This window comes from Phocoena sinus, chromosome 15 (genome assembly GCF_008692025.1).
Source record: "Phocoena sinus isolate mPhoSin1 chromosome 15, mPhoSin1.pri, whole genome shotgun sequence".
Lineage (NCBI taxonomy): Eukaryota > Metazoa > Chordata > Mammalia > Artiodactyla > Phocoenidae > Phocoena > Phocoena sinus.
Window position 1 is genome coordinate 82,237,010 of NC_045777.1, and position 27,634 is coordinate 82,264,643.

General features: G+C 44.8%; 1 protein-coding gene across 2 annotated transcripts; it reads right to left on the reverse strand.

Moving 5' to 3' along the window:
• Positions 1 to 26,796, reverse strand: ARPC1A (actin related protein 2/3 complex subunit 1A). Of its 2 annotated transcripts, XM_032604096.1 has the most exons (10): positions 26,663 to 26,796; positions 21,344 to 21,436; positions 19,427 to 19,531; positions 12,764 to 12,986; positions 10,346 to 10,453; positions 7,633 to 7,845; positions 5,305 to 5,380; positions 4,915 to 5,108; positions 1,991 to 2,081; positions 1 to 403 (listed from the first exon to the last, which is right to left on the reverse strand). In XM_032604096.1, exons 2-10 carry the CDS (start codon positions 21,405 to 21,407, stop codon positions 365 to 367), a joined length of 1,113 nt encoding a protein of 370 aa, XP_032459987.1. In that variant the 5' UTR covers positions 21,408 to 21,436; positions 26,663 to 26,796; the 3' UTR covers positions 1 to 364. The 2 variants fall into 2 exon arrangements, with proteins under 2 accessions (XP_032459987.1, XP_032459988.1); XM_032604097.1 differs by lacking the exon at positions 26,663 to 26,796 and having other exon boundaries at positions 21,344 to 22,683.
• Between the last annotated feature and the right edge of the window lie 838 nt (positions 26,797 to 27,634).

Sequence of the window (27,634 nt, forward strand, 5' to 3'; positions counted from 1 at the left end):
TAAGGAGACAAAACCAAGAACACATTCAGTATTTTTATTTAATTTTGTAGCGAACAATTTACATACCTCCCCCACCCCTTCCTTTAAGTTAGTGTGACAATTTTCCATAATAAACTACTTAAAGAGAAGCTTTGGTCAAGAATGGAATGAAATAGCAAAACAAAAAACAAAACCCAAATCACTGCTGCTTTTAAAAAACCAACACTTTCACCAATTATCCTCAAACAAAACACACAACAAGGTTTGCGCCATATGTGTCTTCAGTGTTTCCTGGCGGCCGGCTCTCCTGCCCATCATGCGAATGGCGGAGCTGCCCGGCGCAGCCTGTCCGTCCTCATGCTGGATCTGGGCGGCTCACTCAGCTTCACATTATCCGAAGGCCCTGGATAGAAGACTCTAAGGTCTGGAGAGCGGCAGGAAGAACACCGATGGTCAGTGGGGACCGGCCATCCTGGCGTTCTCCCCAAGGCACTACCCCACACCCCCTCCTTCCTGGCTGTGACCCGCTCCCTCTGAGACGGGCTCCGGGACTATGGCCTGCAGAGACTCTCCCAGGCAGGACTCCCCCTGCTGGCCCTTCCAGGCCCTGCGCCGCCTTGTCCCCTAGGCCCCAGCCCACAGGCTCTGGGCACACGCCTGCTCCCAGGGCACATATGTGCTTATCATCTGTGTCACTGGCCCTCACTCCAGGTGCCCTAATGGCAGGCACTCCCGTGTTTTTGTGGCCCTCATGCAGTCAGCCTGGTGCACAACGCCTAGTGGTGCTCAAAGGCGGACGGACCAGAGAGGAAAATGCGCTGGAACTCCCCAGCTCACTTGCACAGGAGAGAAAGGACTTGGCCGCAGGGATCAAAGGATGAAGGGCGGAGCTACCTGCCCAGGTGGAGCTAATTGCACAGGTGCACGATGCCCCAAAGCAGGTGAAGGTAACAAGGGTGAGGAGAGACTTGTAGAGGCAGCAACATCAATCATGGAACCGCACAGGCAGTGGCAGAATTCTGTAAACGTTTAACTTCTGGGGGTTAAGTCCGCAGAGCTGCACACCGGAGCTGCTCTCTTAGCCCCGCCCCTCCTCCCCGCCTCCTTATCCCAACCCCGAAGCTGGAGGGTGCAGAGGCCTCTGGGGTTTGTCCCTCATGGTCACAACACCCCTCCACGCGGCCTCCTAAATCCCTCTAGTCCAGAACCTCCTGGCCACCCCCTGCCCCCCAGCACGGCTGGAGGCACATCCCTGCCACCCGTTCACTCCAGCAGCCTCTGTCCAGAGTCCAGGCCACCTGCACGTCACAGCAGGTGCCTTTCCACGTCGGTTCCAGAGCAGCCCCCAGCTGCCCACAGGCAGGGCCCGCTCTGCTCTGCTTCCGCAGGCCCCACAGCAGGGCCTGAGTGCAGCATGCGCCCCCTGAGCCGCTCGGCTGCTCTGCACGTGCTGCCCCTGCAGCTCAGACCGCTCGCCCAGAGAGGCAACTCAGGCAGTTCGCGCAGCCCCCCAACTCCTCAAGGTGTAAACAGAGGCGCTGGCTCCTCTCCCGGAGCTCCACCCGACCCCCACCCTCCTCTCTCTCCCACGACGAGCTCCCCGAGGGCTCCTTCACGTCCATGTCCTCAATGCCAGCACCTGGCCCGGCACCCGGCAGGCAGGCAGTGAGTGCTGATCCGATTAGTTGGTGTCAACCATAAACATATGTCTACAGAGTTCAGCTAGTCCGGGCCCAACCTGGGGCCCGCCACAAAAGCAGCCCCCAGCCCCCCTCAGTGACTCCGAGGACATCCAGAAGTGTGGACTCCACCTCAGTGAGCAAGTGCGGCTCTCTCCTGCTAACAACTCCCAGGGTTTCAAGAGAACCACAGCCAGTGCACTGCACTCCTGACGTGCACTGCGCTCCTGATGTGCACTGCAGTCGACGGCTGGGTCCAAGAAATGAGGACCAGTCTTCTCATGGGAAGACTTTTAACACAAACGAGATCTGTTCTGAAAGATAGACGATACCTTGAAATCCCAAATGGTCATGGCTCCATCGATGCCAGTAGTGCAAAATTTGCGACAATCTTGCTTGTCCACCTCATAAATAGACACTTGACTGAAAAAAGGCAAAGACAAGAGAGAGACTGTAAGGCACATGGTGAAAGTGAGCTCCAACCTTCCTAGAAGGGTAACAGCGTCTTCAGGAAACGAACTATCAATTCCTTTAAAGTGTCCATAGATATTAGTCTGTAGCCATCTGACTCAGAAAATATTAAAATGTATTTTATTACCAGATGTCCAGAAAAGAAAAAGACTGGAAAGAGAGAAAAGTTAAGAATGTGCATTAATTAGAGGGACGTGGAGAAGCAGGACAATTCAGGCCACACAGCGTGTACCCTGCGGAGCCAGGAGAGGCCACGACCACAGCTGTGACTGAAATGGACACACTGCTTAAAAAAAATACTAGAGGCATCATGAAGCACGACTGAAATCCAACTGGCTCCAAACCAAAACTCCCAAATTACCCTCTAGGACAATGAGGGCATATGAATCAAAAGCTCTCCTTACATTTGAAATTAATCATTATTAATATTGGCAACATTCAGACACACCACAAAATTCCAACCAAGCTCAGCAGAGATTGATGGAACAACTTGACTTAGCCTGATTATCTGAAAAACTTTCAAGAAAACCAATTCCACAGCTCAGACAATATTTGTCTTTCTCCCTGAAATACCTAGAACATTCCCTCTAGGGAAGGGGATGGCACACACCACCTGTTTCTGCACAGCCTATGGGCTAGAGAATAGCTTTTACAATTTTAAGTGCTTAGAAAAAAATTAAAAGGCTATTATTTCATGATATGAAAATTATGTGAAATTCACATTTCAGTGTCTATAAAGTTTTATTTTTAAATAAAATTTTAAATTAATTTATTTTTAGCTGCGTTGGGTCTTTGTTGCTGCTCGCGTGGGCTTTCTCTAGTTGCGGTGAGCAGGGGCTACTCTTCGTTGCAGTGCGTGGGTTTCTCACTGCGGTGGCTTCTCTTGTTGCAGAGCACGGGCTCTAGGCATGCAGGCTTCAGTAGTTGTGGCTGGTGAGCTCTAGAGAGCAGGCTCAGTAGTTGTGGCACACGGGCTTAACTGCACTGCGGTATGTGGGATCTTCCTGGATCAGGGCTTGAATCCGTGTCCCTTGCATTGATTGGCAGGCGGATTCTTAACCACTGTGGTACCAAGGAAGTCCCTATAAAGTTTTACTGAAATACATCCATGCATATTTATCTCTGTACTGTCCATGGCAGCCTGCAGGCCACATGGCAGGGCTGTAGTAGTTGTCATGGAGACCATGTAGTCCTCGGAGCCTAAAATTTACTCTCTGGTTCCTTATACAAAAAGTGTGCTGACCCTGCTCTAGGGTAAAGAGGACTTAGTATCTGGCAGCAGTCACGCCAATCTGCAAGGGTCTTTTTATTCCTAACCTCAAAGTCTCAAAAAGGCAATGAGAGCTGTCTCTTTACAGATACACAGTCTGCAGAGAAGCTTAAGAGAACCTCACAGAAAATAATTTTGAAAATCTTTCAAGACAGAGAAACTTGAAAAGTGTGGAGAAAAGTTCCGCTATGCCTTCAAATGACTACTTTTCAATAGAGCACAGATTATTTCCAGCCTATTTTAAGTCCAGTGGCCCTTTCCGCTGAACATAACAACCTGCAGTTAGAAATTCTCTTGAAGAGGGACTTCCCTGGTGGTCCAGTGGCTAAGACTCTGAGCTCCCAATGCAGGGGGCCCAGGTTTGACCCCTAGTCAGGGAACTAGATCCCACATACTGCAACTAAGAGTTCGCATGCCACAACTAAGACCCAGTGCAGCCAAGTAAATAATAAAAAAAAGAAAGTAATACGAATCTTATAAAAAAAAAAGAAGAAATTCTCTCGAAGAGAAAATCTAGAGGTTTCCATTATTCTTCCCATGATCATCACCCACATTAAAGTCTCTCAACACAAAAGGTCTAGTCAAAGAATACAGTGCAGGGCTTCCCTGGTGGCGCAGTGGTTAAGAATCTGCCTGCCAATGCAGGGGGCATGGGTTTGAGCCCTGGTCCGGGAAGATCCCACATGCCGCGGAGCAACTAAGCCTGTGTGCCACAACTACTGAGCCTGCGCCTAGAGCCCACGCTCCACAAGAGAAGCCACCGCAATGAGAAGCCAGCACACCCTGATGAAGAGTAGCCCCTGCTTACCACATCTAGAGAGTGCCTGTGCACAGCAACGAAGACCCAACACAGTCAAAGATAAATTAAAAAAAAAAAGAACACAGTGCATTTCTCCTCTAGATTAAAAAAAAAACCACCAAGCTTTCTAGACATGACACAATTCTACTGTCTTATTTAATCACAGACGCCTGATGAAAAATAAGGAGTTTTTTAGCTTTGTCATAATGATGCTGAAAAATCTCTCTCTCTAGTTAAACTATCTTCTTACTTGTACACCTTACTTGAAATCCATGGCTGAAGTGACAGCTACCTTTCAAAAAGGATATGACTGTAAGGTGCTCACTGTTAGAGGAACACGACTTCAGGAAGGTCTCCTTTTGTCCTCAGTCAAGTTTCTGAGAAAGCAAGACCCAGAAGAGGCTGTATGACAGGCCGCGCCAGCTCACGGGCCTGCAGCAGGGCCTGCGTTCCGCACGCAGGACGCCCAGACCGTCTATGCCCTGAAGGACGTAATGACTACGTGGGGGCGGCTCGCTCTCTGTGACGAGTTGGAAGTAAGAGCCTGCAGCCGGGAAGTTACAGACCCCTCACCGCCCCCATTCCTGAACGGATGTCTGGGCCCGCAGGACAGAGAACATCACAGGGACCCATCAGGAAACGAAAAGGGGAGAAGGGCAGCCCGGTCACCTAACACTTCTGCACAGCCGTCGGGCCAGGGGCTGGGCGGCACCTACGTGATGCTGTTCTGGTGCAGCGTCTCCAGGGCCGTGTTGCGGTCCTCGGTCGTGGCCCGCTTGTCCATGTTGCGGAAGCGCTCCATGGCCGACATGTTGCGTTGGATGCTCTGTTTCGGGATGTCTAGCTTCGAGACGAAGGTCAAGCAGCCGCGGTCGTCGCAGCTAAAGAGCATGGGGCAGCAGTCATGGCCCTGAAACGAGGGATCAGTCAGGCCCTGCGGGGTGTGCGCCCAGCGAGCACCCCAGCAGAGCGGCCCCACCATGGGAGCCTCTAGAGCTGCTTCCCCTACAAGGCTGCTGCTCCGTGCTCGTGCGTACAGCCACAGGGCACGCCCTGCTCCCTTCCTGGAGAGTAAGCACAGGCCCCGGGGCAGGAGAGATGCTTACAGCGGCCACGACGCTGTTCTCCGAGATGAAGCGCACACTTAGGAGGGGCAGGAACTCCGTCTTCAGAGTTGAGACCCTGAACACAAGAACAGTGTTAACTTGAGATGGAGCGGACCACGCAGCCTCTTCAGACACAGACGACAAAGGACCTGTTCTCATGGGGGCTTGGCAGGATGAACAAACACTTACGTTAAGAGGAGTCCCATGACCCAAGCCTCCAGGAATCTCCAGCATGAGCCAGCCCTGAGGTGACCCGCAGACGCGCAGGCCTCTGCCCCCTCTGGCTGTGCCCACCCCTCCTGCACCCCTGCTCACCACCAACTGCCCTACACTGCGGTCCCAGGAGCGCTGGTTCTCTGCCGCCTCGGCCTTGGCTCCCCCTGCCCCGTTACCCACACGCCCTTTCTGCTCCTCCTGCTTTTCCAAAGTCCACCCCAGTCTCTGAAACTCGGCTTGAGTTTCATCACCCCCATGAACAGCCTTCCTGGACCACGTCAGCCTGCAGTGGCTGCTCTTCTCTCTGGCCTCCTAGAGTTGACTATCACCGGCACACAGGACTGAAGGCCTTTCTCTGCTCCCTTCTCCTCACCTGGGCTCACATGGGCTCCTAGAGGGCTGGGACCACAGACATTTATGGGAGTCTATTCTGTGCCCCACCAGGCACTGGGGCAGGAGCTACGGCCACCGATGAACATGACACAGTATTGGCCAGCCAGGAGCTCACATGCGAATGGGCCGTGTGTGTGTGTGTGTGTGTGTACACACGTATGCTTCATGATCATCTGGCCGAGAGATTACACAGATACGGCAGCAAACATGCTGGTTGATGAAGTAGGATCATATGGCTCCATGTAAAAGATGATGCATTTTGAAACTGTGTCTCAGGAGACACCCCTGCCCTATCCCCTTCAGTACGAATGGTATTGGATTAAAGTACTAACACCTCATCTTAGGCTCTCCTGTGGCATACCTGGCTCTTACTACATGAAATACTCTGATATGGAGAAGGGTAGCAGATGTAATCTGACTTGCAGGACCGGAGAAGCCAAATAATAAATCAATATGAAGGTAGACAAGAGCTTATAATATAAGCATGTGCTAAGAGCTTATTATGCATTACAATAAACTGTACAGAAATCAAATAGCCATGACAAAACATTATTGAATGACAAACAGCAAATTACTATACAAAATGTATACCATAATCCCAGTGGAGTTAAAAATGAAAAGATATATGTGTCTACATATGTACAGAAATCTTCTGGAAGGCTTCATAATTTAGATTGGGGGGGTGTTTAAAAATTAAAAAAAAAAAATTCACCCCAATCAGTAAAATATATATTCTTTCTGAAATGTCACTTTGTTGTCAGTGTGGGGCAGTGGGAGTCAGATGTGACTGGTTCCCTGCACAGGGGACAAGTCAGGAAACCCTTACAGGTGGGTTACCTTTTTTTTTGTTTGTTTGCTTTTTTTGCAATACATGGGCCTCTCACTGTTGTGGCCTCTCACGGTGCGGAGCACAGGCTCCGGACGCGCAGGCTCATTGGCCATGGCTCACGGGCCCAGCCGCTCCGCAGCATGTGGGATCTTCCCGGACTGGAGCAAGAACCCGTGTCCCCTGCATCGGCAGGTAGACTCTCAACCACTGCGCCACCAGGGAAGCCCCAGGTGGGTTACCTTTAGCTGCCAACGGAAAGGATTCACCAGGACAGAACCAAGATTCACAAGCGGAAAGGACTGCGGTCACCCTCTCTCTCCCTCTAGACATGATAAGCAGACACAAACTGAAGTCTGATGAGACACACACTGCTCTCCTCAGGGCTGAGCAGGCACCTCTTCACAGCGAGTCTCTGCGATTCGGGCTCCCCCAGTGCACACACCAGGGGGACTGGCTCCCAGGGTGTCAAGTGTCACTGCATGAAGGCCCACATGAATGGAGCACTGTCCACTGACTACACAGAGTAAGAACACATCTCTCACTTCATCTAAGGCTGCTGGATGCCATTTACGTGTTGTGAGGAATTCACAGGAACAGACTAAACTGCCATCTGAAGGAACTCTTACCAGGAGCAAACCAGGAGACTCCTTTGGAGGAATCAAAATCAGCACTTCCATTAAGAAGTGTTTCTGGAAGTGAGACCTAAGTCTTCAAAATTTCCCCAAATGGACAATCTAAACGTGCGAAGGTAACTTTAAAGGCTGCCTTGCAACCTGGTTCAGATTTTTATGCTGGTGCCCTGCACTTATGCCCAGGGAAGGGCAGCCTCAGGCCAGCTGCTGAGATCCCACCCCACTCCTCTCTAAGTCCAGACAAAGGCAGATACTCACTGCACACTTTTTGAGGCATCGGCAACGGACACGGTGCTGTCGTGGCTGACCCAGGCCAGGCGGCTCCCGCTGGCGGAAAAGCTGACCCCGTGCACCCAGCCGCCAGTGCCACTGCCACCAAACTCTGACATCAGCTGACCAAAAGGCATCTTGCTGCCCCAGGGTGTACTGGCTGGCTTCTCATCCACTTCTTTAATGTAGGCAGAAAACACTCTGTGGTTTAAGGGCAGGAAGAGAAAGAAAGAGTAAATGAAAATATGCGTATATAGAAACAGGTCACAGGCAGCTGCTGAAAGGTGTCCCAAAATGAAAAGATACTGACTCATCAAAAGCAAAACCTGATGGGCTTCCCTGGTGGCACAGTGGTTGAGAGTCCGCCTGCCGATGCAGGGGAGACGGGTTTGTGCCCCGGTCCGGGAAGATCCCACATGCCGCGGAGCGGCTGGGCCCGTGAGCCATGGCCGCTGAGCCTGTGCGTCCGGAGCCTGTGCCCCGCAACGGGAGAGGCCACAGCAGTGAGAGGCCCGCGTACCGCAAAAAAAAAAAAAGCAAAACCTGATGACAGACAAGTTCAGATACACAAACCTCTTAAGACACAGAAGGGTTCTAAGGGCTGCCTACAGGTCAATTCAAGTTTGGCCTATGTCGTGTCAGGCACTACTCTCAGGGCATAGCTCTAGAAGTGATGGACACAAAAGCCCTTCCCTCCTGGAGTGCATCCAGGGGAGGACCTTGCTGTCCTGCCCCTCTCCGCTCCCTGGCCCATGGCAGACTCTGCTAAATGAGCACAGCATACTTTCGTGTCTGCTTCACCATCATTCTTAACACAGCAGTCCAGAGCCCACACAGTCAAATGGTAGGAGAGAGGAAACTATTTGCTACTCTGCAATAAACCACTAGCATTAACTCATTTAAAGAAAGAAAGGGAGGGACTTCCCTGGTGGTCTAGTGGTTAAGATTCCATGCTTCCAATGCAGGGGGCCTGGGTTTGATCCCTGGTCAGGGAACTAGACCCCACATGCTGCAACTAAGGAGCCCGCCTGCTGCAACTAAGACCTGGCAAAACTAAAGAAAGAAAGAAGAAAAGAAGAAAAGAAGGAAAGAAGGAAAGAAAGAAAGAAAGAAGAAAAGAAGGAAAGAAAGATAGGAAAGAAGGAAGGAAAGGAATGAAAGGAAGGAAAGAAAGGAAGAAAGAGACATCCAAAGAGAAAGTCAAGGGAGGCCAGTGAGAGTGGGTAGGCTCTCCCTAGTGTCACCCTCAGGTCCACTGTCCAGCCTTTGTGGCAGTTCTAGTCTGGGATGACGGCGGGTCCTTTACAGCCTAGGATCATCAGTCTCCTTCTCTAATTCCATGAAGCTGTGCGTAAGGATGTTCTGACCAGAGCTGGGAAGCAGAAGGGCTATAGAACAGCTGGGGATCTGCCCTCCAATGCTATTTCTTTATACAGCTTCTCTTCAAAAACTTCTGAAACTTAAAGCCTCCCGAAGCGATCTGGGATATTTTCCCCCTAAAACAATAATGGCGGCAGCAGCTCTGGAAGAGGCAGGACAGTGGAGAGGTAAAGGAAGCCTCGAATTAATCTGTAAGTTAGATGATGTGACCTCAGAATCTCTGTGCTTTAAATCTGCATCACGATGGCTACTGCTTTAGTCATCAGAAGCCAGGAAAGAACTGTGCTGCCAAAATGAGAGTTCGAACAGAAAAGACCCTTACCCACAGGACCACAGGTCAAAGCCAAGTTTATTTCTGGAAATTAATGTTAACAAAAGAATTGTAAGCTATTTGTACAAGGAGATTTTTAGACACAGCCTGACAACCCAGGTGGTATGGTTAAATTGCATCTTCTAAGGGAGCTGGAATGACTCTGCGTAACACATCACAAACAACAAAACTCCTGAATATGAAAAAATCTTTACTGTTAACACTGGTTCTCAAGCAGAAGAGCCAATATTTTTCCAAAAAGTACCTTGACACTATTGTACTCCCATCCCACAGCCAAATTCCCATACATATCCTTTAAAAAAAAATCCCAAACCAAAAACCCCGTGAGGATTCTTGGATATAAATCACTGGCCAGGTTTTCTGGAATTTCTCCACATAGCTTACCAAAGAATGCTGCACCCCACCACAGAGTCAACATGAAGCAACATTTGCTTTTCTTCTGGCTAAGGCCGGGGTGGGGAGCGGGGAGCCTTCTTGATAAAGAACAGCTTTAAAAAGCAATTACACTGTATGACCCTTAAAGCTCTCAGCAAAGTGGCTGTGTTTTTTCTAGTCTCATGCTAATGACAAATAAAGAGCTTTAACTGAAAAGGAACCGCACAATAACAGCTCAGCAGTGCTCTGTTCAGCTCTGTTTTGTTGATCTTGGTTTCACTCTGGAATTTGCCCAGTCTGCTGCCTCGGTTATGAAATGAGAAATAACACCGTGGGAGCGGGGGACCCTGTACCTGGATGTCCTGCCTGAGGAAACTTCCTGGTTCTGCCCTTGCATCCCTCCGCCTGCCCCTCCTGGTCCACTGCTTTCTATTGATACCTCCTGATTTCCGCACTTGCTGTAGCTCCTTTTCTAGATCACAAGCTCCTTTCATCTCTGGGACCCTCGTGGGGCCTAGCACAGTACCTTACAAAGAAAAGGAACCTCAAAAATACTTGCTGAAAGATGAAAAACGAAGAGCTCAAGGCCGTCTACCAATCCTCACTGGTTCCCACCTGCATTTGAAATCACAGGATCCTGCTGCCAGCAAGACATTGTTGGGATGCCAATCCAAGCTGAGGACCGTGGAGCGAATGGGTTTTTTAATGTGCTTGCTTACCCACCTACAAAAGGAGAAAACCCATTTTAGTTTATCCACGCATCAAGCAACCGTCCCCAAATGACCTACAAGTGTGTGTCAGGCGAAAACACCTACACGTGGTTCTCACGTGGCCACCGAGTGTTCTACCAGAGAGAAGGTGCATTTCTAGAGGAAGAGAGGAAGGGGAACCATATGTGGCCCCTTTGCTCTCCTGTCTTTCAGGCTTTGACGTTTTCATCAGAGCAGCCAGTTTGGAACTTTCCCGGCTACCAGGGGATCCTCATCATTAAGTATATTTATGGATTAACTCTCATACCGTCCCCCATGGACTTTCACATTATGTGTAACTCTAACCTTTGAAATAAAAATTGAGGTTTGAAATCACTTGAATTTTTTTAAAAAATAAATTTATTTATTTTTGGCTGCGTTGGGTCTTCGTTGCTGTGCGTGGGCTTTCTCTAGTTCTGGTGAGCGGGGGCTACTCTTTGTTGCGGTGGCTTCTCTTATTGCGGAGTACGGGCTCTAGATGCACGGGCTTCAGTAGTTGCAGCGTGTAGGCTCAGTACTTGTGGTGCACAGGCTTAGTTTCTCCGCGGCATGTGGGATCTTCCCGGACCAGGGCTCCAACCTGTGTCCCCTGCACTGGCAGGTGGATTCTTAACCACTGCGCCACCAGGGAAGTCTGCTGAATTTTTATTACAAATATTCAGTGATTTGTTCCTTTGTTTTGGGTTAAGTTTGGGTTGTAAAATAGTTTAATTTCCTTTCTAAGTCTCTGAGAAGCTGCAACTTCTTTATTTTTTCACAGAGAAATCAAGAAATTAGCAGAACCTCTTGCTGGCGATGGGCCTCTGACTAACTCTCTAGCTCCACTAAAATGTTTATTTATGTCTAAGATCAGTCATTATTCTGGCCTAATTCAATTTCTATCCCTAAACTGCTGCTTAAAGACCAATGCTGTTCTGCTGCTTAGGAGCTGAGAGACTTACTCTCGAGCAGAGCGCCCTTCCTTGAATGTTAAATCACTTTTCTATAGAATCTTTTTCGTAGGGGCTTTTCTGAAAAGCAGATAACATTCTGACTTGTTTTATAACAGTTATTTTACCTTAAAGGCATTTAGAGGTTGTTTTAAAGTACTCGCATCCTACAAATGAATTATAGTGCCATAGCTGAGACACTCCCCTAAATATAATGGCTTGATCAAGGGACAATACCTCGTACTACAGTAAAGCCCAATTTGCCTGAATCTGAGACTATTTTTCAATGAATAAAAATGCAAAGTCACTGAGGTTGAAAGCTACCCAGGAAAAAAGCTGTTTCTAATCTATTTGTTACAGTGAGCCTCCTAAACAATTTCTTGCAGGCAACATTTTGTTAGCCTTATTTTTACACATGCTTGCAAGCTTGCAAGCAAGAAAAACCACAGGTCTTCAACTCAAAATTCAATCTTGGTGCAAATTCACAGACTTGTTTCAAAGAATCAAAATTTCTGAGGTTTTACTAAATTACAAACTGTAATGTGATAATCCCTTCCTTTCCTTGTTTCAGACAGTGACACATGAAGAGTAATGTGTACCCGGCTATTTTTAGTACAAACACTGCCAGTTTCGCACTAAATGACAATTCCATGTTGAAGCGTATCTACCACCCTTTCTGAACACCGCCAGGTAGAGCAGAGTGGTTTCCTTATCAAAGTAAGCAGGAAGGAGTAGTTAAAATAACTTACTTAGCCATTAAATAAATCCCCGTATTTTCACTGGCTCAGCTCCAAGTGGTTTACAGTATAAAGTAAGTACAACAGCCTGATTATATTTCTGAGATTCTGGTCAAATTTTAAAGTTTAACAGTTTAAACAAGTAAAATATTATACCAGGACACAGATTTGGTATAAAACTTTAAAGAAAGGAGAATATTGTTATCTGTAAGACTCCTAGATATTTTAAGTCAATAGAGATAGGGAAAAAAACTTCCTTAGGGCACTGAGCATCTTTCAAGTTTATAATTTATATATCAGAGTAAGAAAACAGCAATTTAGACAGTACAGAGTGAGAAGAGTTGTAGCATCTTAAAGAACAAACAAGTCAGGAGATCAGAACATGGAAACCACAGTTCGATATTAATATAAGAAAGATGTGAGACTGGACTCACTGCACACAGAAGAAGGGAAAATGTTCAGAGAGAATGGAGAATTTCAAAGGGAAAAAAAAATATCCAGATGAGGAAAAGATGAAGTTACAGTTAAGCCTCCACCCAGTGCCTCAAGAAGTCACCGAGGACACAGCAGTCCAAATGTATGATTCTACAGAGAAATAAAAATACTCATGTTGCTCACCAGTCATTTTCGGACTCGAAGTAACAAACAGAAATGAGTCGTGCTCCGCTGCCCACGGCAAATTTGTTCTCTAGCGGGGACCACTTGACAAAAGTGGCTGCACGGTTAATTCTCAGGATCACCAGGGTTGGCTTCCAGACACCATCTTTTTGACTCCACACGTAGGCATTGCGGTCAGCCCCACAAGTGACGATGCGGTCACTCTTGGGAGCCCAGTCGATACCTGCAAGTTGAGATGTGGTGACATCTGCTCTGCCTGGCCATTGACAACTGACACAGCACCAGCCGGAGGGCACTGGCGTGGCAGGGCTGGATGAGGGCTTGGGACCTTCCTCCCCAGCCCATCCTTCCCCACCTATGGTCCTGGTCACCACTTCACACACAAAGGCAAGGATGTTTCTCTGCAAAGTTCCGTAACTCAGGATCCTCTGGAGGCCAGGCAGAACAGAGCTGTTATAATTGCGGAGGTTACAAACCAAGCAGGGGCATTCTTAACACCCAGCCACATATCTTTAGAATATCTGATCTGAAGACCCTTTTCTTCCTTCTTTATTGGATTTTTTTTTTTTCTCTGAAAGTACCTTTACTCATTCAGTAACAGACCTTGGTCCATGATATTAACTGAAAGACTGCTATATGACCTACAAATAAAACAACATATAGGGTAAACAATCATCAGTATAGAGGGGAAAATATAAATTGTGATTCTTCTGAAGCTCACTGTTTTTTAAACTAACCGAAATACCTTTTTTACGTGATACAGGTTCTATGAAAGAGTCTTTGAGTATCTTTGCATCTAAACAAGGAAAAGACCTAAATATGTATCTGAATGTAAGATTTATTTTTCTTATTTGATCAGACTTTTACTTACTTGGTGCCTCTATGAAGGATCCCAAAGTCAAGGTCAGTTTGTTATATACCAAGAGTAAAATCTGCTATGATTCAGTCATTTTATAGTTACTGATGAGGTATTTTCTATAAGTATAACTTAACACTGAAGGTATAGAAATACTACTAATAATTTTTTATTACAGATATCTCTTTAAAAATAATTAACATTCTTAACATTTACATGAAAAAAGTAAGAATCAAAGTCTCCATTAGCCATAAATCACAGTGACTTTAGTAGTGTGAACAGTTTATGTTCATTCACCTACAGGAATAGTCAGCTCAATTATTCATACCAGTGAAGGGAAAAAGATGGGGAAGTGTATTCTTGGTGATATGTATTTTTATTTTAAATCTATTCATTATAGGACAGCTTTGCAGCTCTCTTTATTAGATTTTAAATTTTATTTTATTTTATTTATTTTTTTTTTGCGGTACGTGGGCCTCTCACTGTTGTGGCCTCTCCCGTTGCGGAGCACAGGCTCCAGACGCACAGGCTCAGCGGCCATGGCTCACGGGCCCAGCCGCTCCACGGTACGCGGGATCTTCCCAGACCAGGGCACGAACCCGTGTCCCCTGCATCGGCAGGCGGATTCTCAACCACTGCGCCACCAGGGAAGCCCTAAATTTTATTTTTAACTACAAAAGCAAACCCACATATTATCATGAGACAAACATCACAATGGGACACATGCAAAGTCAAAAAAGCCCTGCTTCCATTCTTCACACACATTCTTCCCGCAAAGGATACTAATATCATGGCAAACATTTTCTCCTGTTTTTTATAAATCAGCAGTGGTTGTACATTATTTAGAACACTGATCTTATCATAATAATTTCCCAAAACATCCCATTGTTGTACGTTTTATTCCCAATCACTTATTAGAATAGATAAAACTGAAATAAACATTCAGGCACACACCTTCTTGCTCTGGTTAAAATGATCTCTATGATAAATTCCCAGAAGTGTGATACAAAATAGTTATTTTTATGACTATCTTGTTCTCCTAACTTGATTACCAGCTTCCTGACAATATGAAGCGAGTCTCTGAAACTACTGTGGTGCAGAACCTGGAGTGGTCTCCGAGATTCCACCTCCTGTTGTTCACGACTCTGTGGGACCCCCCTCCCTGTGGGTGTGGGAAGGACCCCTGACTCACTTCTAACCAGTGGAATGCTGGGAAGGTGAGATGGATGTGACTAGTGCACAAGATTACCTAAGAGCACGGCATCCCTCTTGCTAGAGACTCTCAAGGTCTTTCTCTGTTACTCTCTGTTGAAGAAGCAAGCGGCCATGATCTCTCAGCTGCAAGGAAATGAATTCTACCACCATCAACCTGAAGGCGCTGGGAAGTAGATCTTTCCCTGGTGGAGCCTCTGATGAGAACAGCCCTTCCATGGCTGACACCTTGATTACAGCTTATGTGAGACCCTGAGCAGAGGTCCCAGAGAAGCCAAGCCCAGACTCTTGACGCACAAAAAACTGTGAGATAAGTGTGTTTTGGTTTAAGTGGCTAAGTGTGTAGTATTTGTGACATAGCGATAGAAGACTAATACATCCTCTAATATCCAGAATATTGCCTTGTAATGAGAAAACTCAGTGATTCTGTAACAATTTTGACAATCTCAAATTTCACCCCATTCCAATATCACCACCACTTTAATTACACACGTATGTATTTTATAATAATTCCTGAGGTGCTTTAAAAAAAAAATCAATAGATCCTTATTCTCTAAGAAAAATACAAGGAACTGCCTTCTGCTTCGTTTTATAGTTCTAAGTCTACTTCTGTGGCTACATCTTTCATTTGAATATAGGAGTTTTAAAACCAGAGTCGTAGCCTCAACCTGTTTTTAGATAACATTAGCTTTTAACTCTTTTAAAACACACACTTGTTAAAAAGAGAGTGGGAAGGGCAAATACTCAGTAAAGGCAAGTTCTCATCTCTTGCTAATTTAGCGTTGCATCTTTTTTTGTTTTCCTGCCATTAGAAGACTTCGAAGGAAAAGAAAAGGAATCTAACATCTATCCTGTCTTTCCTATACTAACTATATTTCAGGATAACCAAATAGTAGATGAAGGTAAGCATCTCTTTTATGAATGTATTCCAGCTAACAGAGAAGAAATGATAGATTTAGAATATTATCATGTTGCAGCCACTATTAAATTAATGGCTATAGGCACTAATCATCAACAACTGCTAACATCACAGAAAGAAAGACAACCGGACATTATGTGCCTCCTTCATGAAAGAACCTGCTACCACCTAACTTCAACTAGCAATTCACAGGAAACACAAAGGACGGAGAAATATGTGAAACACCACGGGTTTGCAATCCATAAAACCCAGGCTCTGGAAAACAGTACAGGACAAACAACCTGATTTCTCAATTTTCTTTTTTTTTTCTTTTTTTTTTTTTACAGTACGCGGACCTCTCACTGCCGTGGCCTCTCCCGTTGCGGAGCACAGGCTCCGTAAGCGCAGGCTCAGCGGCCATGGCTCACGGGCCGAGCCGCTCCGCGGCATGTGGGATCCTCCCGGACCGGGGCACGAACCTGCGTCCCCTGCATCAGCAGGCGGACTCTCAACCACTGTGCCACCGGGGAAGCCCTCTCAGTTTTCTTAACAAATAAATTGCAAAGGAAAAGAAAGAAGGGAACCTATAAACTTAATAGATAGATCAACTGATCACAACCATGTGTGTACCTTATTAGGATGCCAATTAAAACAGACTATTGTATTGATTATTGTTGAAGAGTCCTTACCTTTTAGAGACGCAAACTGAAATATGAAGTGATGCAATGTCTGGGATGTGCTTGAAAATAGTACAGGAAAAAGAGTTGAGAGTGAGCTGAGAACAAGATTAGCTGTGAATTGATAATTGCTGAATCTGAGTCATGGGTATATAGGGGCTCATTACATTACTCTGCTTTTATATGCTTTCTATTTAAAAGTGTCCACAGTAAAATTTTTTTTTTTTAAAGGAGATGGTGATCAAGCATTTAACACAAAAGAATAAAGTCAGAGAAAAACACCAGAACTCTGATATCCCTTTGATGCATGCCATACTCTTTTTCTCTGTAGTACTGAGCAGACTTTTCTTCTAAAAAGCTTCAGAGAGTAATTTTCTTTTTCCGTAGTTACTATCTCTCTGAGAAATTATGTTTGATCCTTGGTCTCCTGCCACAGAGTTATATTTAGACTTTTCCAACAACAGTTTTTTCAGATCTAAAAAAAAATGTCATTTGAGCATTTGGACAGGAAACAGGCCCAAGTTCAAAGGATTCCAGAAGAGAAGCAGGGGGAGAAAAAGGACATAACTAACCATTTCACTTTTTTGGCTATTTCTTTGGTCTTTCATCTTGGCCCTTTCTCGTTTATAAGTATTTCCTAATGTTAAAATTCCAATTTAAAATATGAGTGTTCTTATTTTTAGGCTGTAAGGCCACTGGCAAAGGGACTTAAAGAAAATAGGCCAAACCTCGTAAAAATAAGGTCATGGGAAAGCAACAGCAACAAAAATAGAAATTACGTCTTTGGTGCTGGTTTGGTAATACAGTTAGTCGGCTCCTGACTGATATCACATACAAAGCACTGGTAAAAACAAGAAGGGATGGTCATTAAGTTTTTGCTGGGGATGCAACGTAAGGAGTGCAGAGGGTCAAAACATGCTGTTTTTCTCTGATTGGGGGGAAGGATATATTTAAGCTAATCAGTATATTAGGGGATGAGAGGCAAAACTCAAGTGTCCCAATTAAAAAAAAAAAGAAAATTACCATCAGTCCCTGTGCTGCCCACTTAAGTGCAAAAAATCATTGTGAGAAGGGAAACCCAAGACTGCGGTGAGAAATTTATAATTGAAAAGTTAAGGAGAATAAGTTTTGATGTGCTTGGCCAATTGTTTAAAGCAGTTGAATCACTTAGAAAATAGGATAAAAAAGAAACTATGGTAGTAAGGGTCAAAGACTAAGAGTTCTCCCTGAACGCAGCAGTAAGTTAGTATGTTTTTTTAAAAAGTAGCCAGACAGGGCTTCCCTGGCGGTGCAGTGGTTGAGAGTCCGCCTGCGGATGCAGGGGACATGGGTTCGTGCCCTGGTCTGGGAGGATCCCACATGCCGCGGAGCAGCTAGGCCTGTGAGCCATGGCCGCTGAGCCTGCGCATCTGGAGCCTGTGCTCCGTAACGGGAGAGGCCACAACAATGAGAGGCTCACGTACCGCAAAAAAAAAAGTAGCCAGACATGATTTAGCAACAAAGCAATACACTGTCTTGTAATCTGGTATCAAGATATGGTTTACTAAATTCTGAAAACATTGTAAAAATTCTCCATTTTTTCTTCCTTCTCCTTTATTTCACACTTGCTTAATAAAACTCGACACTGCTCTGCTTGCTACCTTTACCCAACTATTCATTGATAGTTTTTGTCAAAGATGAAAGTTACTGTACACTTAGGAATCTGCCTCAGAGCTAATGCTTTAAGATCCAGTCTTCTACAAACTGACAAGAACAAGTTAAAAACTCAATGGAAAAATGGTTAGGAGTTATGAACAGTAAAGTCATGAAAATGAAAACCCAGGTGGCTAATAAACATCTGCTCAACCTTTCTATTAATCAGAGAAATGCAGCTTATAGAGTGAGCAAAGATCACTCATCAGCCAGTCTGCTTCTATCAAGCATGTGTTGAGTGTGGGAAGAAAAGCACTCCTATCAGGGCTGCAGGAATGCAGGCGATCTGACAATGCCTGGCAAGGCTGAAGATGCTTGCACCCCTGTGGTACAGCAAGTCTCCCAGAGACATTCACACCTGAACGGAGATCTGCCCAGGGACGCTCAGTTTAGCACTAAAATGTCACAGGGAAAAAGTGGAAGCAACTTAAATATCCTTCAATGGAGGAAAGAGTAAATAGATGAAGTATGAAATGCTACCCAGCGGGTAAAAGGAATCAATTTGATCTAGATACACCTACATACAGAGAACTCAGAAACAATGTGGAATGCAAAAGTAAGCCACAGGAGAAGCATGCTATGATACCATTTATGCAGTATTTAAAAATTCTAGCCAATAGTACTAAAGACTGCTTACACACACTGACACACACACACACACACACACACACATACATGTATGTGAAAGTATAAAAAATGGACTGGGACAATGTCATACCAATTACAGTGTCTTCTTGGGGAGAGGAATAGGACTGGTGGTGACAGGAGACTTTACCATTATCTGGAATAATATTTCTTATAATAATATACTTCTTATAATCAAATCTTTGTGTCCCAAGTTTTCTGGCACAGGAAAAAATATAAATAGCTGCTAATTCTGGGTGGCAGGAATATGGGTGTTTGTTATATCACTCTATGTCCTTTTCAATATTTTGGAATGTCTTCCTTGCCCTAAAAACAACATACAGGAAATTTTTGGAAGACACAGCGTTCCCTTAGGACTTGGGAACACAGCTTGGCTTGCGGTTGCACATAGCTGACGTGCTGTCTGGTTTTCGCTTTCATGTCTCATCTAATCTAAGCTCTCTAGTCCCCAGAGTAGGTTGTGTTTTCTGTAACATTAGCAGAGCAATGCATACCAGCTGGGCTCAGAGATGCACTTAAAAACTGAGGTCACTATTATATATTTTCTCAAATTTTCTCAAGAAAAATCAGTAAATGCTGCACTAAGTACCATGGCAGGCTTCCTTTACTAGGCTATCTGTTTACACAGAAGCGTGCTAGACTTGGAAATGCCATACTAAGCTCATGTGATCTCCTTTTTTTACCTGTGATGTGTCCGTTGTGCTCCTTGAGTTCATGAGCTTTCACCCACTGGCTCCCGTTCTTCTTGTAGATGTGAACTTCGTGGTTATTGGGGCTAAGGGCAATCTCTGGAGAAAAAAGTCAATAGTTAACACCTGAACTCGAAATTGTCACAAAAAAAGTGATGTTACAGTTGGCATTTTAAAAACAGACTGAAGGAGGGAACAGGAAAGCGGTTTCAGAAAATGGTTGCCAATATTCGTCCTGAAGAATTCCTTTATTATTTTTACCTCTACTTGTACTCCATATTTTAAAATGTTTTCTAGAAAAACTGAATTTAAAAATTCATTTTATTAGAAACATATACAACTGTCAATTAAAGTTCTAACTAGTAACAAATAAACAATATTACTATACTTAACTGATATAATTTTATTTATTTTATTTTGTTTTGGCCCAGCCGCTAGGCTTGAGGGAATCTTAGTTCCCCGACCAGGGATCGAACCCAGGGCCCCAGCAGTGAAAGTGCTGAGTCCCGCCAGGGAATTCCCTTAACTGACATAATTTTAGTCCACAGTAAATATATCTGACATTTTAGTTTGCCTGTACGACACTATTAAAGACAAATATTTTATTTCTGTTAGACTTTCTGAAATACTAAAAATAGCTCATAGGCTTTCATTACTGCTATCATAGACCCAGGCTGGAACCACTAGTTTATAAAAACAAAGAAACAAACAAACAAAACCTCCAACAACCCTTGATACTACTGATAAAATATATTGAAGTTTTTCTTTACAATAAAGCCAATATAAATCACAAAATAGAATTCTCAAGAGAACTCTCTTAGACCAATCTAAAATGTTAAGAATATACATATATGATGGATTTTTTTAAACTTATACTGGTACTTTTTCCTTTCTAGTTCATCCACTTTTAAAAAATAAATATCGATTTCTTAAAATTAAAGTCTATGACCCAAACTTTAGGTCAATCATTTAATAGTTCCCCCATCTATACATAATATCCAGAACAGGCAAATCCATGGAGACAGAAAGCAGATTAGTAGTTGCCTAGGGCTGGAAGTTTTGAGGAAAATTGGAAGTGAATGCTAATGGGCACAGAGTTTCTTTTTGGAGTGATGAAAATATTCTGAAACTAGACAGTGGTGATTGTTGCATAATTCTGTTTAATATACTAACCACCACTGAACTGTATACTTCAAAAGGGTGAATTTTATGACATGTGAATTATATTTCAATAAGGCTATTATTTTAGACAGTGAATAAATACCTAACTTTTAAAAATAACTCATGGGCATAATACTACACTTCTGTCTGTTTTTAGATTTTTTTTTTTTTTGCCTTCTCCTTGTCATGTTACCTGCACTTTGCTTGCTGTACTACACCTACTTCTAAAAGTCTTCTCCATCCCTTTCTAGTTTGCTAGAGCTATAAAACTGGAAACTCAAGCTTATTATGAATAACATAGTAAACACTAGATTAAATACTGCTCTCAGTATGCCACTTTGTAAACCATATGTGTCTTATATCTAGGTCCTAGTATTCTGACTAAATGCTGGGTGGTGAGTGTTACTGTACAACCATCCCAGACATTGGGTTATTAGGGCAATGAAAGATGTCTCTGATATAAACTGTCCTCCAGGTGGTACTGTAGAAAAAGAAGCGGACAAGGAGCCAGAAGGCCTGAGTGCTAATTACAGCTCTGACATTAACTTGGGTGTAACCACTGGAAAGTCCTTCCAACCCTCTCAGCCTTGATTTCTCTACCTGTAAACCAAAGGACTGACCTAGTTCTCTCTGAAGCTATATCTATGTCCTGTTCACATATGATATTGAAATATGTGATCCCCAAAAGTACCTACATCTAAAAGAATCAAAGGTACCAAAATAAAGGAGCAAAGTTAATAGCATACTTACGGGTACGATCCCTGTTCCAGGCATGACAGGTAATTGGCTCTAGTAAAAACTGATGCAGGGACATTATTCTTAGTGTGTTCAAAGGACAGAAAGCTGCAACAAGCAACAGAAAAAGCATTTAAAATGGCAGGCAACCCATATTTAAGTTGTCTGGGGATCCTGAAATGTTTGGGGATAAAAAAAACAATTCTCCCATTGAAAAAGACCAATCTCAATGTCAAAACTTAATCATTTAAATACAATTAGCACTGTAACCACATCAAGGGACTCTAAAACCATGAGTTAAGGACTGTTGGGGTACAAGATATTCACACAGTCTCAAATGATCATCCCATAGATTATTTATTAATTACAAACAGAAAAACGTGTTTACAATAAAAAAATCTGGCAGTCACCACCTTAACCAAGCAATCAATCTTAGTATCATAAGTAGTGGAACAATATAATCTGATGGGCCTCCTGACAGGAGACAAACTGAAGGGCGCACCATCACTTATAAATAGTGACCACTTAATTTATTATCCAGACCGGAATACTTTCAAGAGAGCATAAAGGGGCACTATTAATAATTATGCTGCAAAAACAGGCCACAGGACTATGCTGGAGAAACCTGGTAATATGGCCAACCTACCTATGAAGTATTTATGCCAAACATATTGTATTTATGCTAAATCCAATCAACATCTAGACCTAATTTCCAGTTTACAGGAAATAAAGGGGAGTGGAATTAGTTAAGTAACACCAAGGGAAAACAAACAGTTAAAACCAGAATGTGTGCCATCCTATAAAACAATTGGCCTGGACAATTCAAAAGAGGTTGGGGTGGGGGAGGGTGGCTGTTCTAGATTAAAAGAGCTATGAAAACCAAATTTGATAAATGAAACTTGATTGTAAACCTACATTTTTAAAACAGCTGTAAAAGATGTATTTCGTAAAATAGGAAAAATTTGTATTTGAACTACCTATCACACAACAATACGGAATTATTTTCAACTTCTTAACTATGATAATGGTTGGCTGTTAGGTAGGAGAATGTCCTAACTCTTAGGAGATAAAGATAATGAAGTATTTAGGGATGAAATGTCATGACGTCTTCTGTAACTTATTTTCAATCATTCAGGACAACAAGTAGATGCACAAAGAGCAAATGTGGCAATACGTCAACAACTGGCGAATCAAGGCAAAGAGTAGGCAGGTGTTTGTTATGTTAGTTACTCTTTAAACATTTTATTGTAACTAAATGAAAAGCAGGAATCTGTGAAACATCATTAAATTAAAAATCAAATCACACTCTCCATTCTATAGGCACCCAAATCTAGACACACTGATGAAGCAACTTTTACCTGAAATAGGAGAAATTTTTTCAAAAAAGCAGTCAGTGGCCCCACCCCCATCCCTTTTTTTTTTCTTTTTTTTTTGTTTTTGTTTTTTTTTTCCCATCCCTTTTTTATCATTTCTAAGAGGCACTCCCACAGCACTCAGAAGTTTCAATACTTAAGTACAAGTCAACCTAGGGTGGAGACAGAAATGTGAGATAGGAATTCTGATGCAAGAAGGAAATGAATGGAAAGGCCATCAGAAGGTTGTAAAGTGAACAATGAAATCTCAGACAAAGCAGAAATCAATCTTAGTAGAAAGCAAAGGAAATGTCTCTGCTAATTGTTGTAAGGGAACCTAAAGGTCAAAAAGAGATAAGTGTACCCTTAAATAAAACATCTGATATCTTGAACTGGCAGAGAAATATCAGTGTTTCACATTCTATTCTAAGAGTGAGGATATTTAAGTCATTAATTTTTTTTTTACGGGTACATGTTCTAGAAAGCAAATTGCAACTCACAAATAAAATCTCTAACTCGAAATAAAAAAAACTTTTAAATGAATTCAAATAACACTGCTTAATTTGTCTATTTTTTTAAAAGTAAACCTCCAGAAGCTCAGTGCATGATTCTTTTTCTCTGATATGATACGCTTACCCATTACATAAGGTTTTACTCAGTTACTCAAAATAACATGTTGTGCCATAAACATCTGCTTAATTAAAAGCAATTTAGTTTATATGCCACATTTTAAAGGCTTACTTGTTAACTGAAACAAAATTGGTCTGCAAATTAATAATTTAATGTAAATATCTACATGCAATAAAAGCACACATTTCATATATAGTTAAAAAAGAAAAGGTGGACTATCCTGGTGGCGCAGTGGTTAAGAATCCGCCTGCCAAGGCAGAGAACAAAGGTTCCAGCCTGGTCTGGGAAGATCCCACATGCCTCGGAGCAACTAAGCCCGTGCGCCACAACTACTGAGCCTGTGCTCTAGAGCCCGTGAGCCACAACTACTGAGCCCGCACACCACAACTACTGAAGCCTGCATGCCTAGAGCCTGTGCTCCACAACGAAGAGAAGCCACGGCAATGAGAACCCCGCGCACCGTGATGAAGAGTAGCCCCCGCTCACCGCAACTAGAGAAAGCCCGCACACAGCAACAAAGACCCAACGCAGCCAAAAATAAATAAATAAATAAATTTAAAACATGTTCTCGGGCTTCCCTGGTGGCGCAGTGGTTGAGAGTCCACCTGCCGAGGCAGGGGACACGGGTTCGTCCCCTGGTCCAGGAAGATCCCACATGCCGCGGAGTGGCTGGGCCCGTGAGCCATGGCTGCTGAGCCTGCGCGTCCGGAGCCTGTGCTCTGCAACAGGAGAGGCCACAACAGCGAGAGGCCCGCGTACCGCAAAAAAAAAAAAAAAAAAAAGTTCTCAATTTATATTAAAAAAAAGGTGCAGACAAAGGCTTTCTCATTCTAAACCTCACGGTTATAAGCAATGCAGCAAAGCCTTCAAAAGAGGTAAACATTTACTCAATGGCATAATTATTTCTAAAATCGCATTTCTAATTTCGTTATAGCATTCAAGTTCCGTATTTGGACATACACTTAGACCTGTACTTCCTTCTATAATCATGTGGCTATTTTAAGTCTGTAGGCCAAGACAACACTCATGTTTGTCAGATTCATAAGACACCAGTAAACACAGCCTGTGTTCATTAAACTCAGTGTGAAAGCAGAATAATGACAACTTGAATTTTGTACAAAGAAAAAGAAACCTCTGTCGTAGGGTGATAATTATAATTTCTAAACTGTGATTCATATTTAAGTGAAATCTGAAAAACTTTGTCTTAACGAGGGTAGAGAGAAGAAAAAGGGAGAGACAAAAAGGTGCTGCATTAAATTTAACAAACTTCTACTGATGAACTTTCAATGTCCAGCACAGAGAGAGAGAAAGAACAATTTATAGGACATTATGATTCCAGGGACCCCCTCCACCCCCCAACTTCTTTCTTTACCTATCACTTGAGTCATCCTGGTATTTGGTTAGCCATGGGCTGTGGAGCCAAGAGGACCTGGGTTTGAATCCTGGCTTTGACACACAGTAGCTAGGAAACCCTGGGCAGGTCACTCAATATCTCTAAAACTCATTTTTCTTCATCTGTAAAATGGACACAGAACTGACATCCCAAGGCTAGTGGTAGCAGGATTAAATAATACGTGAAAGCATGTAGTTCAAAGCCTAGCCTAAAACAGATGCTCGGTAAGTTAAGTTAGTTAGTTCCCTTTCTTCCTCTGACCCAAGGCTTTTGAACCATCCCTAGAAATACACACCAGTAAGTACCCTCTGAACTTGGAAACACCTACCTAGGCTTTAAATTCTCGATCCTGGAGCTTTAAAGTATTTGTACTGTGGGGATTTCAGTTCCCTGCTTGGGGTCAGTTTTTGAGACTGTGATTCATCCAGTTTCTAATTGCTCTCAATACCCAGCCCAGCAATAGCAGGTGCTCTGACAAGGTCACCACACCCTCCCCAGCGTTCAGAGACAGGTTCCAACTCCAGGCACCAGTCTCACCAGCAGACCAAACTTCCTTAGGCAGAACCTGTTTCAGCACAGCATTAGTTACCTAGATCTGATACTCTCCCCCAGCAGGAGATTTAATTTTCCAAGAATGATCCCCTCCTTTAATTGTGGTAAGTAGATAAATTAACCTCAGAAGGCCTCCGAATAGGTTGTGTAGGAAGCAGCCACTTACACCTACTCCCTCACAGGGCAAAAAATAGCCTCCTGAATGATACCTTCTCCTTTTCTTTCTTTTTTTCTTTTTTTTTAAGATACCTGAAAAACCCAGGGCCTCCGGGAAACCAAAAGGTTAGATTTAAAAACTGATAAAAGAGGGCAGAACTAGGATAATTTAGGTAATTTCAGCAATGAGTTGAAATAGATAAAAGTAGGTCAGCATTTCCTTCCGGCTCCAAAGCCCCAGTATGAGAACAGATAGCTTTATAATGAAAGATTCTAAACTACAATTTATTAAGTGCCTGCCATGTGCCCAGCAGTGTAGTAAGTGCCAGGTTGGGGCCAGAAACATAAATAAATCTGACACTTTCCTGGTCCTCAAATCTGGGGGGAGAAGCATAGAAGAGGAAGGGGAGATAGATACACAGACAGAGAACGCCGAGAAGCAGGAATAACTGCTAACATTTATTGAGCACCTACTCTGGGCCAGGAACTATCCTAAGCATTTATGCAAATAAACTCACTGGAGCCTCAGAAACCCCCTGAGGATCCTATTACTACAGATGAGAAAACGGGGACTCAGAGAAGCAATCTTCCCAGGGTCATCCAAGCAATGGTGGCGCCGGGATGGCAATCTGGGCAGCCCAACCGAAGGGGTGTGGTGGGAAAGGCGCTACAAAAGGGTTCCACGGAGCGACCAGGAGCGAAGAGGTACAACTGTGACTTAGGGGAAGGCGGCACCCAAGCGGGGGGATTCTTAAAGAACTCGGGGGAAGGTTCTTCTCGAGCTCGGTAAGGTCCCCCAACATCTGAAAGATGGAAGGCGGCCCTAGAAAGGAGCCAAACATTCCAGGGGCGCCTATGGCGCGCAGGGACCCTATTCTAGACGCTGAAGAAAGGAATGAACGGTGCCTCGTGACGCTCGACTGGGGGGAGATGATTCCATTCACCACAATATTAGAGACTGGGATAAATGCCCACAATGGAAGCGCAGAAGAAGCAACCTTTAATTCTGGCATCGGAGAAGGCTTGGCGCTCGAAAATCGTGAAAATGGGATCTGGACGTGTGGGGACCCCAGGGCTCGGCAGGCCCCTCTGAAAACGCGGCTTCCCCGCCCCCTCCCCCCGGCCCGCCCCTCAGCCTCAGGGCCCCACGGCCTAAGCCCCCGCCTCGCCGCCCCCGCGGGTTCAGATCCGGGACGAGGCCGGCCCAGCGGAGGCCGGCAAGGCCAGAAACTCGCCCCTGCTGCGCCTTACCTGGGGGTCGGGGCCGTCCGAACGGGCTCGGAGCGTTGAATTCGCGGACTCTGGTCAGTCGACGCGAACAGGCTCCGGCGGTCGCGGGCGGACGACCGAGGCCCTGAGGGAGCGGCTGACAGATCCCGGAAGTGGCCACGGCGCCTGCGCAGGGCGGCTGGGGCGGTCGGCGCACGCGCACAGCCGGGCGCGCGGCCGGGGTCCCGAGCGCGGCCGGCGGGGGAGGGTCGGGCCTGAGGGGAAGCTGCTGCCTCTGCGAAGTCGGCGTCAGAAAACCGCTGGGAGGTGGTGGCGCGGCAGCGTGGACATCTTACTGATTCCCTCGAAAAATGTCCTCAGACTCACGGACCGACGTGTGTGGAGCCTTGGCGCTTTCACAAGTGCATTGGTCACGAAATGAGGTACTGAGAATTGGGGCCTTTTGAGCCACACGGACCGACAAATCCCTATGTTTTTCTCCCTTCATAGAGGCCCCGTCAGAGCCCGTCTCCCTCTGTGGAAGTCTCTCCAAGGAACCTTCTCGACCCTTCCCCGGTCAGAATCGCTTGTTCCCTGTTCCCGAGATGGCGCCACAGCACCGGGGAGTTGGGAGAGTTAAACTGCCCCCCAAACACAGGAAGACAATGCCCTGAACCCCTCTTCCCGCTAGACTGGTTGCTCTTGAACCCACAGAAATTCTGAACCGGCTCTCCTGGCCCTGGGGTGGTTTACAAGTTTGACCCCAATGCTTGGCTGTCAGGTGATGTTCACCAAAGTGAACTCGTCAAATTCCCTACTTCAGAGTCACACTGTGTTCTCTGGGGCTGTTCATGGAGCAGTAACGCCCTGGAAGTAATTGTTGTATTTGGTCCCATGGCTACAAAGCCTTTGGTCTTAAGGGCGATCGAGGACAGATTGAGAGCTGAAATATCGTTTTCAGTTAATCACTCCCTCCTGAAGACAACATCCTGGTAAAGAAAGGACAGCACTCGT